At 40.8% G+C, this 18,514-nt stretch overlaps 2 protein-coding genes across 5 annotated transcripts in view; one reads left to right on the forward strand and one right to left on the reverse strand.

Annotated features, from left to right (window-relative positions):
- LOC136431018 (cGMP-specific 3',5'-cyclic phosphodiesterase-like) overlaps positions 1-14,361 on the forward strand; it is a 28,615-nt gene extending 14,254 nt beyond the window's left edge. Inside the window, exons 5-23 of one of the 4 annotated variants that reach the window (XM_066422201.1) lie at positions 551-691; positions 1,087-1,131; positions 2,805-2,875; positions 3,090-3,153; positions 4,272-4,319; positions 4,717-4,792; positions 4,942-5,009; positions 5,457-5,600; positions 5,905-6,066; positions 6,557-6,664; positions 6,972-7,081; positions 7,341-7,428; positions 9,289-9,389; positions 9,864-9,941; positions 10,347-10,410; positions 10,763-10,837; positions 11,014-11,097; positions 11,745-11,853; positions 12,275-14,361. In XM_066422201.1, the coding sequence (XP_066278298.1) occupies positions 551-691; positions 1,087-1,131; positions 2,805-2,875; positions 3,090-3,153; positions 4,272-4,319; positions 4,717-4,792; positions 4,942-5,009; positions 5,457-5,600; positions 5,905-6,066; positions 6,557-6,664; positions 6,972-7,081; positions 7,341-7,428; positions 9,289-9,389; positions 9,864-9,941; positions 10,347-10,410; positions 10,763-10,837; positions 11,014-11,097; positions 11,745-11,853; positions 12,275-12,813 (2,175 nt within the window). In that variant the 3' untranslated portion in view covers positions 12,814-14,361. Of the gene's footprint in view, positions 1-550; positions 692-1,086; positions 1,132-1,548; positions 1,618-2,804; positions 2,876-3,089; positions 3,154-4,271; positions 4,320-4,716; positions 4,793-4,941; positions 5,010-5,456; positions 5,601-5,904; positions 6,067-6,556; positions 6,665-6,971; positions 7,082-7,340; positions 7,429-9,288; positions 9,390-9,863; positions 9,942-10,346; positions 10,411-10,762; positions 10,838-11,013; positions 11,098-11,744; positions 11,854-12,274 lie in introns of all 4 variants that reach the window. The other 3 variants (XM_066422200.1, XM_066422203.1, XM_066422202.1) reach the window with 3 other exon arrangements.
- A 106-nt stretch (positions 14,362-14,467) lies between these two features.
- Positions 14,468-18,267, reverse strand: LOC136431019 (protein FRA10AC1 homolog). Its single transcript, XM_066422204.1, has 12 exons — positions 18,136-18,267; positions 17,804-17,886; positions 17,461-17,599; positions 17,057-17,133; positions 16,800-16,883; positions 16,313-16,397; positions 16,116-16,161; positions 15,730-15,843; positions 15,297-15,339; positions 15,066-15,187; positions 14,833-14,923; positions 14,468-14,602 (listed from the first exon to the last, which is right to left on the reverse strand). The coding sequence occupies exons 1-12, from the start codon at positions 18,160-18,162 to the stop codon at positions 14,560-14,562; spliced, it is 954 nt and encodes a 317-aa protein (XP_066278301.1). The 5' UTR covers positions 18,163-18,267; the 3' UTR covers positions 14,468-14,559.
- Positions 18,268-18,514: the final 247 nt, after the last annotated feature.

Below are 18,514 nucleotides of genomic sequence, written 5' to 3' on the forward strand. Positions count from 1 at the left end.
ATCTATCTGGACATGCACCTCAAATAATATGCAGGTGTTTTTATGTCTGTTTTGTTTCTAATTTTTTTGTAGTAAACATCCTATCTTCGTTTTCTACTTTGTCAATGTTAAGTCTCAAGTCTTGATTGTGCCTGTTTGTATTTGATTTTGTTTTGTACAAATTGCCAATTGCAAATAATGAGAGGTGGTGATATATTGTTAAGAGGGTCTGTATCAATCATTATATAGCTACAGTAACGAATCATACATACAGCACAATCAATCAGTGTATATTGAACCATTCTATGTGAACTGTCGCTGTATGGCTATTTGGAAGTAGTCATGTGATTGATGATCGACTCTCGATCTCTAATTGACACAGATCTCGCATCTCAACAACATTGAAGTGACATTGTAGATCTGTTATGAGATTTCTTGTCACGTCAGCTAGGTTTTGACTCTTTGGCATCTTGTGACGTGTGCGTTGGACGTATTTACAGATCCTCCTCCAGTTGGCGCGAAACATCTTGTGACGTAGTTTGATTGACGTGTGCGTTGGACGTATTTACAGATCCTCCTCCAGTTGGCGCGAAACATCTTTGAGGAACAAACGTCGGTGGACAAGGTGGTGCATAAGATCATGAAGGACGCGCAGGAGCTTCTGAAGTGCGAGCGGTGTTCCGTCTTCCTGACAGAAGCCCTTCACGAGCAGGTGACCCAGAAAACCACAGCACAGAGGAACAACAACAGCAACACCCACTATTGTGACACAGTCTTAAAACCTATCATGCTTCTCTTTTTCTATTTTCATCATTTAGTTATACGATATACAATCATTACAATGCCTTCAGTACATTGTCCTTCTTGTATATTTCTGTACCTTTCTTTTATTTCATCTTTTTTAATGTCAGATTTGCAGTATACTGTATTTATTATTTTATAAGGTATGGATGATGTTGAAAAACTTAAGGGTCTAAGCATGTGAAAACGCGTCTTGATTGTGCCGACTATCATTCTGTGTTTGATTACTTTCAATCTTCCCAGGTTTTGTTTTTATTGTTTCAGTTTATTCCTTAATTAAGTTAATTGGATTTTTGTCCTTTTTAGTTTTCGCTACTGTTCGAATCACAGAGAGGACGCCGCCAGTCTCTGGTACTGACCATAAACTTGCCCTCTTCTGTCATCTTCATCTTTGCTCTTGAACTTTCACAGTACATCTCATGGGTCACAAACACTACTTAAATGTCCTTCCCTACCGTAAAACAAGTTCAACAAGTGTCTGTTCCTTTGCATCTATCGTCGAACATGTTACACTGCGGGTATATAAAATACTATCACAGGGTGTCCTAATATTGTCAACGTATCCCATCATGCCCACTGCAGGTCTACTAATCTTAAAGCTTGCAGAAGTTGCATTGCTCCTACAGCTTTTCAGACCCCACTTCCCCTGGTTTATCCACATGTCACAGCCACTCCACTGCCAGTGACTTTCTCCCCTAGCTACCGTGTGGTCGCTAAGTGTTCTCTCTATTGTCTGCACCGCACACCTTTCCCCACCTGGCGAGGAAGGACCTCAGTGCACACCTCAGTACTGAACCCCCTCGACTGTCCGTGGGCACACCCCAACCCTCTCTCCAGGTAAATACTTGTACCCTGCTTACGTTTCCAACAATATAGAAAAACACACCTTTCTCTTGTTCTCCTTGGATAAGGCATCTTTCACATGCTTCTACTCTTACCGACAATAAATTTTCAATCAAATCTAGATAGGCTGGTGTCATCTTGCAACCATCTGATCCCTTACACTGCATCGAATATTACATACAGCCTCACTTGACAGAACAATGGCGGCAAAATGTCTAACAATCATTGCGGGAATTGAAAACGCAACCAGTCAAATTTCTCCAGCATTCAAGTTTCTCCAATATCTTGCTGGTCGTGAGCTAAGATCAAATTGCGTTCTTTAACCTTTGAACCCCCAAAATATGTTAATTGTTTTAGATTTGAAGATAGCCGACGTTTCTCCACCAGACCATTCCAACATTTACTTTTCCCATATACATGCATTTTACATCCCACCCGTTCTAAGCTAAATTTGTTAGTTACTGTTATTGAAGACGCCCCCGAAGCCTTCCAGAATTCATTTTCATCGGTTATATATTTCCAGCACACGTTCATTTGCATGCTTGTTTGCACGCCAATTTGTACGCGGACCTAATTCATCATCTATAACTTTCGACTCTTTAATTGGATGACGACATGAATGAAAATGGCACTTCATAATTGAAATACGATACGTTTGTTGATGTTTAATTACCGTGCCTCATGTTAATGAACCTTGGACCGTCGAGGAAATCCCTACTGTCGCTGCCGTCTAAAACCACTTGCCTTCACAAATCTGTCTTTTCAGCTCTTCACCTCGCACTGAGACGGTTTCTGTAAAAACCGTTCTACCTTTGTGGACATGAGATAACTCCCTTTGATATGACCACTGTTGGAACTTACCCAAACACACTTTGTCTTGTCTTGATGCAACGTTTCTTTTCTCCCCGCCTCCGTCATTGCGACTCTTTCTTAACCCCCTCCAGGGGAACTATGTTTATCATGTAGAATGGATCTCCTTGTACTGGCATTATTCTGACATACATATAGGCGTAGAACACGGTATTTCATAAAGATCACATACTTGCCGTTATTACTTTAAGGCATTGAAATATTTAATGTCATTCCAGCTGTACGTAGTCTTGAGAGGCTTGATAACATTTCTTGCCATGATTGCCACGTAAACCAATAACCAAAACATCGCGGTCGTGCTTTTCTTACAGGGTGTGGAGTTTTCCAAAATCTTTGACCTGGTCTCAGACAATGATGCCGACAAGGGCGTCCAGTCTCCCAGGTATGATTGTTCATGACAACTCGTCTGATAACATCTCATAGGTGATTTAATGCTGCCACCGCCGTCTTTTTTCATCTTTGCTATCGTTGTCATTATTTTGACTTCCTAATTTCTAAGATTGGTCTTTCACAAACTCCAGTCTTCATTTGATCGCAGTAGCAATGTTAACGCCGTCAGTGTGACACGCATGACTACATGTTCCATTCCCTCTCAGTGCCTCTACGGTGGCCTGGCTGTTGGAGAGTGGGCTGGCCAAGCACGTGGCGTCCACTGGTGAGGTGCGTACCCCTTTAAATAACGTTACATATCGTTGTTCACCGAGCCTGGTTCACCTTCTAGTACCTGGTTATAGTGGCACATAAGTCGGCGAGCGTCCTTGCTGTTTCTGTATCAGGGAGGGGTTGTTAGCCTTTCCCCTTTAATGTGCTCGAGGCACCTCCTTGAATTGAACACGGGACCCCCATTTTACCTCTCTTCCGAAAGATGGGTGCAGCCCCAACCGAGATGCCCTTCCCAGGATTTGGACCCGCTGTGTCCCAGTTACCAACTAATATATTGGAGCCAGGAGCTCAACTGTGAGGCTGCTACCAATTGCTCTGCACATCCCTACATATCGTTCTTACAGCATGCATTTTCTTGAGATTACCGGCGCATATTTTCCTAGAAGATGCCCTTAGTGATGCTTAGATACTGTCAAGGGCGCAAGTCATCGGGATTAAAATTCCCGGGAACTGAGCCAGACACGTGTCTTTTGACACCCACAAGATGGTTTTTCCCAGACGTTTGCAGCAAAGACATATTCGAACTAATCCCGTTTCCTGGAATGATGGTACAAAGATTGCTCCGCTTTGTGTATAAGTGGGCACGATTTAGTGGGAGGAGCGCGCCGCTAATTCCATGATGTACAACGTTTTGAATTCCGCAACTATCTTTCGTGCACGGGGGATTATTGTAGTCACGTTTTATCATCCTCTAAAACGAATTGGAAAGACAGAAAATCTATCTTAACCTTTTCTCTTTTCAACTTCTCATGCCTTTCTGTGTCAAGGTTGATAACCTTATGCTATTTATCTCGCAAATCCTAACATTGATGATTATGTCTGTGAATTATATATAGACATCACTCATTCTCTGTGCACGACGACACTGGAATAAAGACTCCGGTGCGCTCCTCCAACACAATGCTGCAAAATTGAGTGTAAAAAGCACATTTTGAAGTTTGTAGCCTGATGATTGCCTGCAGTGCAGTCAGCGGCCTTTCTTCACAATATAGTCATTAGCCCACTGCTTATGATAGGACATATACACACATGTAGGAATCACTACTCTTGTTTTGTATCTACCCAATACAGATGTACACACATGAACGTTATGTCGGTTTCAATTATGCCTACAGGTTTTGAATATGCAAAACACTGGGGAGGATTCGCGGTTCAAGTTTACGGTGAGTCAAATTACCAGTATAGTAATGGCTTTTGGACGACATGGAATGTATTTTGCATGATTAACGCGCTCTTGTTATGGGTAGTTTAGATAAGACGACATTAGTGTCAGGAAATGTGTGTCTTTATGTGTGCGCTAGTAGTTGTATAGCCTGGTCACCAATCTCCAGGGCTCGGCTTAGGGGTGTTTTGCCAGGCCCAGTTTGCTGAGCATTGGCAGTCTGTCATTGTTGCTGGCCTTTCGATTTATCGTCGTCCCGTGAGCGATGTAAAACCACTCGTAAAACTTCCCCGGCGTGTGCCAATGAACTGGGTGGGCGGGAAGCCCACTTGGCACCGTAGAGATAGCTGGGAGCTCACGATGGTATCCCAGGCTAGTAGTTGTGTTGGTCGCCATAGGAAGAAGCAGAGACGGGGTTCCGGATTAAGAGCGCCCTCTGTCTGCCGATCTACAACCGGGAGAGGAAGATAATCGGTGAGTGAAATTCTTGCAGCTGGTATTGCCTGATATGCATTCTGTCTCGGACTAGATCGTGTCATGAATTTTCAATTCAGTAATTCGTGTGATGATGGGCAGTAGGCCTAAGTAAGTAAATAATTCTTCTGTGTTTTGTCTTCACCAAGGGGTCGCGCAGCTCCTGAACAAGCACAACAACGAGATGTTCGACGAAAACGACGAGGGTATGTTCGAGGTAGGCGTCACTGAACCAACTAGATGCAAAAAAATCTACGTACTGGTACAGTATATTACTCTGTCAAGAGTTACGCTGAAGAAGATTGTTAAGTTGATGTAAATGTCAGCAAACATTTGTCCTAAATCCCCTGTCACAGCAGGAAAATCTATCGTCTGGCGAGTCTTCGCGCTGTATGACATTTTCGGCAGTAAAGTGTTTAGATCTTCGCGCGATTTTTAGGGATCGGCCGATGTTATTATGTTCGCAGGTTACCGAGCCCTGTTATAAATATAATAGGGTAGATTTTCAGGCGAAAAGCATCCGCCCCTCCGTCGATTTTAAAATCGGGCGTCCTTCTGGCGATCATAAATTACGACAGAAGCTCGTTGTCTGTGTGACAGTTGCCTCTGGGGTTGACTATGGCTTTAACAGCGTGATTGTATGATTGGCTCCTCCTTTCCCCAGGCGTTTGCAATCTTCTGTGGCCTGGGCATTCACCACACCCAGATGTACGAGAACGTCTGCAGACTCATGTCCAAACAGAAGGTGGCGCTGGAGGTGCTGTCCTATCATGCAACCGCAAGAGAAGAGGATGTGGGAAAACTATTGGTGAGAGGGGGGAAGTTTTGGTGCGCCGGTACAGCTTTCCGATATCTTTGATAGACCTTTGAAGAGATTGTCATCAGGTTTTCTCCATTCCCCATTAAAAAAAGCCTACACCTAGATGGTGCTTTCGACAGTCTACAAAAGAAGTAAATTAATAAGTACTCTGTGAGAGAGTACTAGTCATATGATGGCTTCACGTTTGTACAGGCCAAATATCATTCAATGTTAATATTACTTTCGTGCGTTCGAATGGAGGCGGAAGATTTTTTTACCTCCAAATCACCAGTCTCCCCTTTGCTCTTAAAAGAGTACTGTTTCACAGACCGCACAGTTGCCTGCAGCCACGAAGATAGGACTTTACGACTTCCGCTTCAACGACTTCGTCATGAGCGAGGACGAGACCGTCCAGGGGGCCGTCCGCCTCTTCATGGAGTGCGACCTCGTCAATAAGTTCCGCGTGCCTTATGACGTGAGCATAAAAAACCGTGGTCGTCTTTTATATGGCCCTTTTACATCGTACAACAGAAACTCTGTGAATTAGTATACACCTGTTTTAAGAAGACAAGAACTATTTGTATGTATGATGACCTCCTCAGTGTCAGACATCATCGTACAACAGAAACTTTGTGAATTCGTATACACATGTTTTAAGAAGAGACGTGCAAACGATAGATTTAGTGCTAACATGTATACGATGGATTTAGTGATAGAATGAACATTTATGCTTAAAACTGATTTGTCGTTGCCCTTGTTAATCATTAACACCACGGGTACTGGTATTCTTCCTGTAGTTTTGATTTAATGATATGAATACTGCATTTAAGCCATATGTGCATGAACATGCAATACATCTCATCATCAAGATTATAAGGGTTATTTCATTATTTTTAAGGGGAGTATCCCTTTGACATCTTCTGTAACGTACGTCACATTCGTTTGTTTCTGCCGGCGTCTCCCAGGTGCTGTGCAGGTGGGTGTTGAGCGTGAAGAAGAACTACCGGCCGGTGACGTACCACAACTGGCGCCACGCCTTCAACGTCACACAGACCATGTTCGTCATTCTCAAGGTGAAAGGAACAGTCGGAGAACAGTTCAATTACTTATTATGTATTCAACCAACTACTGCAAACCACATGTCGTTATTCTATGCTTGGTACAGTCAACTCAGTTGCTCATCCAGTTTCCTTCCTTCCAGGCGTGTGTGAGCGTATGTAAACATGAGTCCCGCTGTCTCTGTATTCTTGATTTGACGATTCCTACAATAACTGGTTCTTCCGTAGAATCATACCATATATGCCGCCGTTTGGTAAACACATATTTTATGCGCAGCCTTCCTAACAGACGTACAAGCAATGATAACCCCCTCCCTTTCAGACGGCGCCATTTTCGTCCATGTTCTCTGACGTGGAGATTTTCGCGATGATGACAGCCAGCCTGTGTCACGACCTGGACCACAGAGGGACCAACAATGCCTTCCAGTCAAAGTAAGGCCAATATTCAGTATTAGTATGTGAAATTCCCATCACCGACGCAGACATGTATGAGATTTCACCTTGACCCCAAGAGTACATCAGAAGGACGCATTTCAAAACATTTCAAAGGCGTCGCCTAAACTTGCCAGTGAAGCCTGAATATTTCGCAGTGCGAATGAAGTCGTTCAACACAACTAGTTTGCGATAAAGTGCAAGCCGCTACGCAGTAAGCAGTGGTAACCGGATTTATGTCTTATCAACCCCATTGCAGAATCGAGTCTCCCCTGGCTCGGCTGTACAGCACGTCCACCATGGAACATCATCACTTCGACCACAGCATCATGATCATGAACAGCGAGGTGAGACATTTTCAGCTTATTATCTTCGCCGAGTACTATAGTACTCGGGGTAGATTATGTTTTCGGTTGAGCCAGCTGTTTGGTGGGTCTGTATGTATGTCAAGAGCATAACTCAAGAAACCTTTGATGAATCTTTATGATTTTTGGTAGGTGTGTAGTGGTTGTACAAAGGAAGGTCAGGTTAAAAAAATGGTTTACCATGCGTTTTTCAACAGTACTGCAGCGGACTTTTAATTTTCGGGCGTTTGTATGTAGGCAAAAAAAGTGACGGAAACGTTGATGGATCTTCATGATTTTTTGCTAGGTGTGTAGATGTTGTGGAAACGGAGGTCAAGTTCAAAAATGGTTCTCCTGGCATTTTCCGTCGGTACTGCAGCGGGCTTTGTGTGGATGTGTATTTTCTTGTGGACAACATAACTCAAGAAGCTGTTGATGGATCTGTATGATATTTAGTGGGTGGGTAGGGTTTACGGAAAGGAAGGTCAAGTTCGATAATCGGCCTTCTAGCGAGTACCTCAGGTACTGCAGCGGAGCTTCAAACTTTACTGGCATATTTTCTGAAAGTGCTATGGTCATGATATTTGTGTGGTTGATAGTTCATGCCACAAGAAGTAAGTTCTGTAAGTTTGGGCCCCCTAGCGGCTTGTTCAGAACTGTAGTGGGTGTTTTTGTTTTGACATTCGGACACGTATTACTTGAGAAGGGGTGAAGAGATTGTCGTGAAGTTTTGTATGTAGAGAGCTCAGATGGTGCTTTGCACAATCGATGTCTAATTATAGAAAACAGGGGCTAATCTGCATAATTAGTAAGGATAATTGTAAATCCATTACATTCCATAATGGGGCATGTGACAGGGTTCCCGAAACAGGCCAGCAGAAGGCCTTGCCTAGAAGCATAAATAAACAGATGGGGTACATAAATAAACAAATGGGGCAGTCTCACTACAATTCAAGCAGATGTGTGGGTCCGGTTGGTTTTTAAAGTGTTCAGTTTCGGCATTTTTGTCCAACACACGGGTTGAGACATAACGAAAAGGGGACAAAATAGAAAGCCTTACAAAACACCTAAAAACATGTGAATAACCAGCCGGACCCACTCCTCTGCTCAGAGAGTACACTGCACCAAAATGCACCACTGCTAGGTATTACCTAGCACCGTATGGAAAAGTAACATGTACTATGTCTTGCAAAATGTGTATGATATGGAATAAAGATTTATTTTATTCATATATATTGACTGTACCATTTAATCATAACTTTCAATATTTTTGATGACCAGTTATAACATATATCAGCACACTATACACATATACTAGTCCTGTACCACCAAATGATTTTTATCCCTATCTAGACTGGACTCATTCTCCCCCCCCCCATCATAACTTTCAAACGGTATGGTGTATGATCAAGTTTGCAGGGGGTGATAAGCATGTAAATATTAATCACTCTCCACAAAAAGCCTTGATTATTTGGCGAAGATAATGTGTTCGTGGAACTCTAGTTTTAGATATGCAGCATACCTTGTATTCACTGCTGTACTCTGAGTATCAACTGGTGTGTTCTGGCCATATTCCTATCCAAGAAAAGTTGCAGCCTTAGACTATAGCATGTAGCGTCCGACGTTTCCAAGTTATTGATCAGGCTGGATGTCGTTTCTTCCTGTAGTAATCTAGGCTGTTTATAAGTGTCAAGGAACATCAAAGACATAATCCCGTGGTGAGCGTTCCCACAGATCAATTCTTTAGTTCGTCTGGTTCACTGTAGACCGCCTTTCATCGGGCATCTTCAACATCCATTCTTTGGAATGTGTTTGACTTTGACCAACTTCAATGTCACAGTTGCTTCGTTTTCTTGTCCTCAGGGGAACAACATTTTCCAATCTCTGACAGATGAAGATTACAGACAGGCCCTCTCCATCCTTGAGGACAGCATTCTATCAACTGATCTGGCACTCTATTTCAAGTAAGGACCTGTCAAAACCCTTTCTCGTGTGTGTGTGTGTGTGTGTGTGTGTGTGTGTGTGTGTGTGCTCAAGGGGAGGGGGATTTCTACAGCACTGATCTATCCTTATAGACTGCTTTATTGAGCATCATCATCAGTCTCTAAATCATGTATGCAGTTGTAAGGCTGATGGGTCAGTGGATGACTTCTGTTCATAAAAGCCTTTTTGCCGTGAAATATCAGAAGGTTTACAGTCAGAGAGTTGGTGTGATGATTAGAGCAGTTCACAATGTTTGGTGATTTTCCCTAAATCACCTGCCCATATTTCTTTTCTTTGCCTACCTGATGAAACTATTCATGAATGTTAGTGTCTGATAAACTTCTATAAAATGTGCACTGTTTTGGCACAGTATCTTTTATTCACCAAGTGCTTGAACGAGTTAACATTACTTTTCTTGTATAAATTGTTCACAACTTGTTGGGCTGTTCCATTAGAAAGCGGGGGTCCTTCATCAGCAGGGCACAGGGTGGTGTCACTGACTGGACTGTGGAGGACAACAAAAGTCTCCTGAGGTGGGTTATAGAATCTGCCATTATCATATTCATACCTGATATAAGCTGGGACCTTATCTATGTGTCCTCTACCATTACAAGTTGCAGTAAGACTATTAGACATGAGAGCTTTATGAAGGTTAGACATCCAGATAAACAGTATCTAAAGATGGTCAAATAAATGTCTACAACAGCATTTTAACGGCGCATGTCTTGCATATGGCAAGACATGTTTTTCCACTAATCCTGTAAAACGTTCTTGTAACCCATAGTGTGCGCAATATCATACCTGCAGTATTTGCTTTCATACGAAGATTTTTATTGAGACAACAAAAGCACATCGACTTTCGTAAGGTCTACTACATACATACATACATACAAACGAATAAGTGCATATAAATGAGTTTCATATAATTTGTCCTTCAGAGCCATGATGATGACTGCATGTGATGTGTCTGCCATCTGTAAGCCGTGGGAGGTGCAGAAGAAGGTCCTGTGAATGCCTCCCTCTTACTACTGTATACTCAGCGGATATGTAATATGATAGATACATTATTCCGGACATTCAATGCATACCATCAGAACCGTTTTTTATTGTACAGCACAACATAATACTATCAGTTAAATTCAGCTGATTTTGCTGCAGTCATCCAATATCTGAGTTTTTGTTGAAACATGTAAAGTTAGCTTAATGCACTATCTACTAGTTGATCTGAATCAACAGGCCTAATATGACTGGGCTGGGAGATTATATCTAGGCTTATACATGTATACATTTATGTATATGTCATATTGCCCGTGTTTCATCACGTTTCACTTAACGAATGAACACATTTCTGCAGGTGGCAGAGCTGGTGTACAGCGAGTTTTTTCAACAGGGAGACATCGAGAGGACCAAACTTCATCAGAAGCCTATTGTGAGAAAAACTTATTCAACACTTTTTCTAAGAATTCTATTCAAGTTGTGACGAACCAGTTATTCAAGGTTCTGTTTTAATTTACAATAGCTAAGGAGGTTAACCTCCTTGCAATAGCTTATTATTTATATTACCACAACGACAAAAGTGTTCTGTTTCTTTGGCTATACTGATAGGACATCATGGACAGGGAAAAGAAGGATGAACTACCAAAGATGCAAGTGGGATTCATTGACAGCATATGTATGCCTCTGTATAAGGTAGGGTCATGTCTCTTGATGAATGGAATAAAACTCTATATTGTCACTCGAAGTGTTATAGATACCATATACTGTCATCATTACACAAAGAAGGATATTGGAGAGAGTATGATTTTTTTTCCAAACTTTATTAGGTCAGGCCGTTGGGTTCTTTCCAATGATTTTATGAGAGTGGTGAGTGTAAGGCTATCCTTTTCAGCACACTGCCAATTCCCTCTTAAAAAAAGCTGCATCAGGATTGGTATTCCCTGATGGTCCTGGGTAGGTAACATCTTTAGACATGAAGCATACAGATTTGTCCTTGGTGCATGACACCAGGTTGTCCTATAGACAGTATCTGTTCACCAGGACACCCATTGAAAGAACATTTTGGCACCTGGACAGTTCGGTCCCCAGCCGATCAGGATGATTCGGCACCAAGTCCAGAAAGAATCTGGTTATGGTTGGGTTAAGGTTAAAATCAGGGTTAGGCCTAGAGCTAGGTGTCCTCTTGACGGCAAAACGTCTGGAAACAGTCCTAGGCATGGTGCCAAATTGTCCATATTGGCTAGGAGCTAAGGCTAGAACTGTCTAGTTGCCGAAACGTCCGACATTCAAATCAAAAACCAAAGCGCAAACACATCCCAGTTTTACCCCCTCCCGCCCAGGTGATGGCAGAGAAGTGGCCCAGTCTCCATCCCCTGTATGAGGGCTGCAGGTCCAACAGGGACCACTGGCAGGCCCTGGCTCAGCAGAAGGCAACCATCGCCCTATCAGGTGAATCTGTGACTTCTCTCTCTAAAGTCACAACACTGGGGGATTGATCAAGCAGTTGTTTGTGTGGTATTCACAAAAGAGTACTTGTGCAGCAAATGACCTCCTCCTGATCTTTGAAACAATGTAAATACAGGTTTAAGTTGAGATGTGATGTCTCTAGTGACATGGGATGTGCATGTAGCAAAGTGATAGTTCTGATTGAAAACCCCATTAAGAACCTTCTGATACCACTCACTACTGTTACAATGTTTGGCAAATCTAGAAGTAATAACATGTCAAGTACCCACAACAACGGACCAATATCACTCATACTTTACCATTTGTACTTGTGTTCAGACCGAGCTGTAGGAGTTAACCAAAGGAATTGGGAAAAACTTGCCACAAGTGTAAGTCATCTACATCTTTGTTTTGTTTTGCGCAGAACAGACTGATACCACGCCCGGGGGGAAGCGTCTTGCGTCTACATCCAGCACAGAAGACGACCACTCAGAAACAAGTACATCTGACACTTGTCACTCAGTCGCAATACAAACTTCACACATCAAATTGACTGGGAAAATTGGAAAACTAGCTGTATCAAGCAGGGAATGCTCTACTACAGACAGTCTGGACAAGACTGCGGAATTTACCTCCAAAAAAACACCTTTAGAACACCTTACCTTACCTAACAATCCAAAAGTGACGCAGGATACGGACATCCAAAGATTTTGTGAGGAAAGAAGAAAGGAGATAAGCTGGAAAAGATACACTCCAGCAGATTCTAAGGGACAACAAATAGTCCAGGAAGCGACTCGGAAGTCTCGACAGGGCCATGAGGAAATTCTTGCACATCGGCAGAGGAAGGTGTCCCAGCCACAGCAGCTGTGTAAGAAGATCAGCAGGATCAGTCTTCACTGTACAGATCTAGAGGAGGTGCCCAGAGAACATATTCACAATAGTAGAGTCTGTGCTATTCTGTGACTGCTGTACAATTAACCACTTTGTCTTGTATTAAACATGTGCTACAGTAAGGTGGGTAAAGGACCAATGGTCCAAGATAGCACCTTTGAATTGCTTGTTACTAGTAACAATAGCATTTGTGATCCAGTGTATAACAGTTACCAACAAAATTATCATTATCACAGTACAAATGTCTCTCATCTCCCAAAATTGATGTAAACTCCAACTTGACTATACTGCTGATACCTACATAACGTTATATATTTACTGTACCACCTAAATAATTCAAACTTTGAACTCTTGGCATCACTGTGTCAACAGGGGAGGCCTGCAAGTTTGGTGGTCATCACTAAAATCGCCCAGAGGGTTGACATAACACAAGTTACTGTTTACCTTCTCCCATGTTACAGTAACATTCCTGGGGACTAGTTTTGCAAAGTTAGTCTCTGATCAGGTATTTCTGACTGGCCTATCAGACATTCATAACTCATTTGCTCTCCTGGCATCATTGATGGGATTTGAGTCATACAGTAGAAAAAAAGACTCACACGTAACCAGAGGTATGAACAGTCATATAATATCGGGGGGTTATTGTATTGGAAAATGAGGTGAAGGCAGTGGTATAACTGTAGTAGCTTCCTGTCTTTCTTTGTTTGTTTATTGTGGGAGATTACTACAAATATGAAAGCATAGCCAATGCAATTGGAGCCCCTAACTTAAAGGAACCTTGAGGCTTGAAGTTTATGTTAGTATTTAGTATATTGTACTAACTTGAAGTTTTTTTGTGGACAATGGATAATACTGTACAATTCTGAAGGAATCTGCTATGAATGTGACCCTAAAATAATCACACATATTTATCATGCCCAGTAATTAAAGTATGGTTGCATTGAAGCCATGGATGCCTTTTCCTGAACTCCCATAGTTGATGACTCCAAGAATGTCAAACATTAACAATGTATGTAACATTACATGTCTAGCCACAGGGAAATATCAACATACTTCACATCTGTAACAGGAGAGAAAGTTTTCTGTGGTAAATTTCTTTTCCATAAACCTCTCCCATTGTCTTGACACTTTGTTAGAACAATTGTGTATGACAGCATAGTTTTAGACTTGACAACAGTGCAGTCATAAGCACTTAAAACTAGTTAAGGTAGGTAAATGATTTGTGGACCTACATTCAGTGTTTTGTCTTCCCTCTTGAAGAATTACCATAAAATCTTGATACTTGATATCTGTTAGTTGTGATCTTCTTCAACTGTTCCTAAGTTATTTTCATATGACCTCAGAGGACCTCATCTAGACAGGGAAGGTACATGTACCTAAAGTTGTGGAATATAACATTATGTGATATATGGTAGGTAAAAATATGTGTTGTAGGTAAGCATAATTTTTATTCTAGCAAAATTTCCTTCTTTAGCAGATGTACAAGACTATCTGGTAAGGGACTTTGGCAATATTTTTAACTATATAGAAAATATCAGATTTAGTTCATATACAATGACTGTCACATGTGGAAGTCTAACACAAGTATTAAAGTGCAACTTTATCCAGATGTATCAAGAATCTGTTGTACTTTCTGTACTTTGTTTAGCAAGTTATTGATTAATGACACTCCGGACTTATCCAAGTATCCAATCATCCTATCATAAAACAATATAGATGAAGACCATAAGAGTGTATCATTAAGTTTATTGATGTATGGCAGGAGTAGTTTTAAAACAAACTACATAATCCAAACCCACAGTTCCAAATCTGTTCTCATCATAGGAACATGTCTTCAAAGTAGTCATCGAATTCTTCCTCCCTAGAATAAGAAAGAAAATCCATTATTTCACAACCAAGAAGATGGTGGGACACCAGAATGTAGATATAAAGATACAAGGAAATACTGTTAAGTTCAAAAGTGAAGACTCACATTTTTGCTACAACGTACTATAACATATTGAGCTACAAGTACAACCTGACTGATGCTGGTGCATGAATTCCAAACATATTAAAAAATGCATTTCAGTAAATCTGTAGAAGACGACTGACCTGGATTTTTCTTCAACAACTTGAACAGGACCTTTCCAGACCTCCCCAGCTGACTGACTGTCTGAGAGAGTGGCACTGGAGGCTTTCTCAGCTGAAATACAAAACAACAAATGATACAAAGTTTCAACCTTTTCACAATTCTTCTCAGTCATATTTTTTACTGAAATATATTTCACTTCTGTTAAGTCATTGATTGAATTTTATCATACTAGTTGTTGTAAAATATCTCTTACTTTCAGGTCTGTCCGTCTTGTCTTTGTCCTCCTTTCTTCCGTCTGAATCCTCCTGATCGTATTTTCTTCTCTTTGAAACATTATCGTCTGATCTCTTCTTGCGAGACTTCGCCTCTTTTCTCCTAGGATTCCCAAATTGACAGATCATGTGTTAGAGAAAGCAGGGGTAAAGGTACAACCAAAGTATTGACAGAGAGAATGGACTTACAAGGAAACAACTGTTGTACTAACTTGTGGTGGTAGTTGAGTTTATAAGAACAGTCTGGACACAGCCCTGCAAAAAAGAAGAGAGTTTTGTTATCGTTACATTAAATTTCAACAAGAGTTAGTAATGTTGTACCTGAGTAATAGCTTGCCTATTTTTGGAGCAAACAGCGCAATCATGAACTGAAAGGGGACAATAAACATGTATCATCTTATTTCTAGCTGCATATAAAATATACCACAAACTATTAGTCTTCAACTTTTTATCAAGGTCATTAATATTTTTTGGTCTAAGGTTTGTTCATTTGCAAACTGTTTGTCTGCACCTCTCCTAAGGTAAGATTGGACAAAAATAAACTGGAAAACTTTGTGCAAGCTTATAAGACAACGTACTTATCATCATTGAAATATAACACCAATAATGACAGTCATTAATGTCCTCCCAGTGTTGTTGACTTACTGAGTTTGATGAGTGCATTTTTCTTCTGCCCGTTCTCCATATAACCAAAGTTGACTTCCCAGCTCTTCAGACCTTCTGTCTCCAAACACTTTTTGCTTCCACAGGAAAACTGGCCTGATATCATTGTGATGATAGAGAAATGTACAATGATTAGAGTTGGACCATTATTGAATATAGGGGTGCATCAGAATAGACTACACATTCATATCCTTTGCAGCATAAAATCACATGTAGATAGTATCATCCCCTCTTGTTGTCAATCATATATGAAAGGTTAGATGTCACACGGTTTCCAATTTGGAAAAGTTTCCAAGTAATAAAATGCCTTATAACATTATCATCAGCAACCATTGCCTTGATTCTAAATCATGAGAAAATATTCCTACCTTTCCCTTCGATTACTTCTTTTTCTATTCTCCATCTAAGTGCAACCTGGAAAATAAAATCATAGTACTCTGGTTGAAAAGTCTCTTGGCACAGGCATCTTTACATCAAATGCACAAGTGTGGACTCAGAAGGATTCATCGAAGGATTCATCAAAACAATAACTTCCCAATAAGGCACTGAAATGCACCATAATCACCTTATTCTCCTTGTACCTACTTAGGTCAGCAATGCAGTATTCCTTGTAGAGCTTGTCATAGTACTTTTTTGCCATTCTTTTTTCCCTGAAGACAATGAAAAATGTCAGTAATCAGGTACATGACAGCAATAATCAAATAACAAATTGGAAGCCAAGGAGGTCAATTCCAGCATGCTTTTTTTCCATCCAATATATCATAAATCATTACATAGATGTCTTTCCCCATGGTAATTTGTTATCTACATTGTAATTTGTATGTTAAGACATGAGATGAACAAAACAGAAATTAGAGAAATTGGAACAGACTTTGAGAGGTAGTGAAATTTCACCAGGCCAGGAGGGTACATACCTGTGTAATTTATAAATTTTGCACCATTATTTTAAAATAACATCAACAAAGAATAAATCTCAAAACAATATACCTATCAGTATCTTGATTTTACAGTGTAGACAACAGTACTCAGAGACAGGTGTGGAGGCAGCTTACCACAAGTCCATGTCCTCGTCTTCTTCATTCCACAGGAAGCGGTGGTTCTCTCGGATAATGTCCAAGTCTGTCTTGTCATTTGTACTGGACAGATACCAGGATGGAGAGTTTAGGTGAACACACAACAGTCCTATTACATTTGATGTTACAACTACTACATTCCAATAAAGCTAAAATTCATATGAATATCAACATCATATTGAAGGTCCTACATTAGTATAAAGTACAAAGATATATCAATATCATCAGCCACTTACGTTGACCGTTTGAAGTCCTCCTTCTTCCCCCCATAGTATATCATGTAGTTGTTGACCAGCTCCTTGTGTCTTGCATACTAAATTCAAATCAAGTTAAGGAATCTGCATAAGATATAAGATATGGTACAGGCAGTAATTAGTTTGAATAAGTATTAGAGGTTGCATCAGTGAGCAGATCACAAACAGATAGCCCTTCAGAGGGAACGTGAAACCTTCTGTCTCAGGTTTGGGATAACCCCAGGGGCCAAACCTCTGCAGGTTAAAGAGCCCAACACACTTATTGATATGAGTAGGGGTAACCCAGCTTGCTTGACCAAATTGGGGATATCATACAACTGTAGCCTCATGCCTTCTCTCTCATCACTCTATGAAGTGATAAAAAGAAAGAGGAAGTACAAGGATACAGCATCCATAGCTTTGAAGTGGTACATCCTGTTCTGGGTCTCTTCCTTGTCGTACATGGCGGCGACTGTTCTCTTTGACGGCACCTCTCGTGACGTGCTGGGCTGAGATTTCCTGTACAGCTCATCATTTTTGATAGACCTGATGACAGAACAAATAACAAACATCTCTTAAAATCATCATCTTTTTCTATAAGTTAGTTTTGTAGAAGACAAAAATGTCTCGAAGCTACATTTTACGTCCTGGCTCAAGCTGGAAACCAGATTTCTTTAAATTCTTTACCAGTACCAGGCTGAATGAACTCTTCTATTAAAGTTAGATCTGAGAAAATGCAGCTAACATTACCTTTTCTTCTCTGCCTCCGCATCGTGGCCCTGTTCACTGTCATACTCATCGAACTCGGAACCATAACCTCCAGCCCGGTGGATCTGCACAACAACACAAATATGGAAATGTTACATAATTTCAGGCAAGGATCTCCTGTGTTCATAGAATAACACATCAAAAAACACAAAGTGCCACAGTTGCAAGGACAGTGTGCAAGTTTGCCGTACCATCCATCATTGACAGTAACATTTCTACCTTCCCTATTCTTCTATCAATATCACTGCAAAATCTAGATCTTCATTGTCAGATGCATTTTGCAGAAAATCGAGGAAAACGTCACCAAAACTCACCTTTCCCAAATCAAGACGATCCGCCATTTTGCCACACTAGGGTAAACATATGAAGTTGTTCGGGGATAGAACTTACTAACGTGTTATAAGTCAGGAATAGATAGAAGATAAAGAAAATCTCCATTTGTGATAGTATTGTCTTAACCTTATTTGTTTTCAAATACTTCAATTGGTTCTGAATGAACTAAAATCAATTCAACAACGTTTTGATTTCTGGATTTTATATGTTGCAAATAGCGTGCTAGGCTTACTCTATACATGGTCTCTATCTACTGGAAATAAAGGGGCGTTTTCAATCGCTCAAATTATTTTGTAATTCAAACTACGTACAAAACATCAAAAACTGTTTATGATTTATGGTCAAATATTAGTATTTGAT

This window comes from Branchiostoma lanceolatum, chromosome 3, assembly GCF_035083965.1.
Source record: "Branchiostoma lanceolatum isolate klBraLanc5 chromosome 3, klBraLanc5.hap2, whole genome shotgun sequence".
Lineage (NCBI taxonomy): Eukaryota > Metazoa > Chordata > Leptocardii > Amphioxiformes > Branchiostomatidae > Branchiostoma > Branchiostoma lanceolatum.

Coding starts and splice junctions, on each gene's coding strand:
- LOC136431019 (XM_066422204.1), bottom strand. CDS start 18,162: ATGGCGGATCGTCTTGATTTGGGAAAG. Junction 17,887..18,135: donor ATCGTCTTGATTTGGGAAAG/GTGAGTTTTGGT, acceptor GTTGTTGTGCAG/ATCCACCGGGCTGGAGGTTA. Junction 15,340..15,729: donor AAATGCACTCATCAAACTCA/GTAAGTCAACAA, acceptor TCTTTTTTGCAG/GGCTGTGTCCAGACTGTTCT.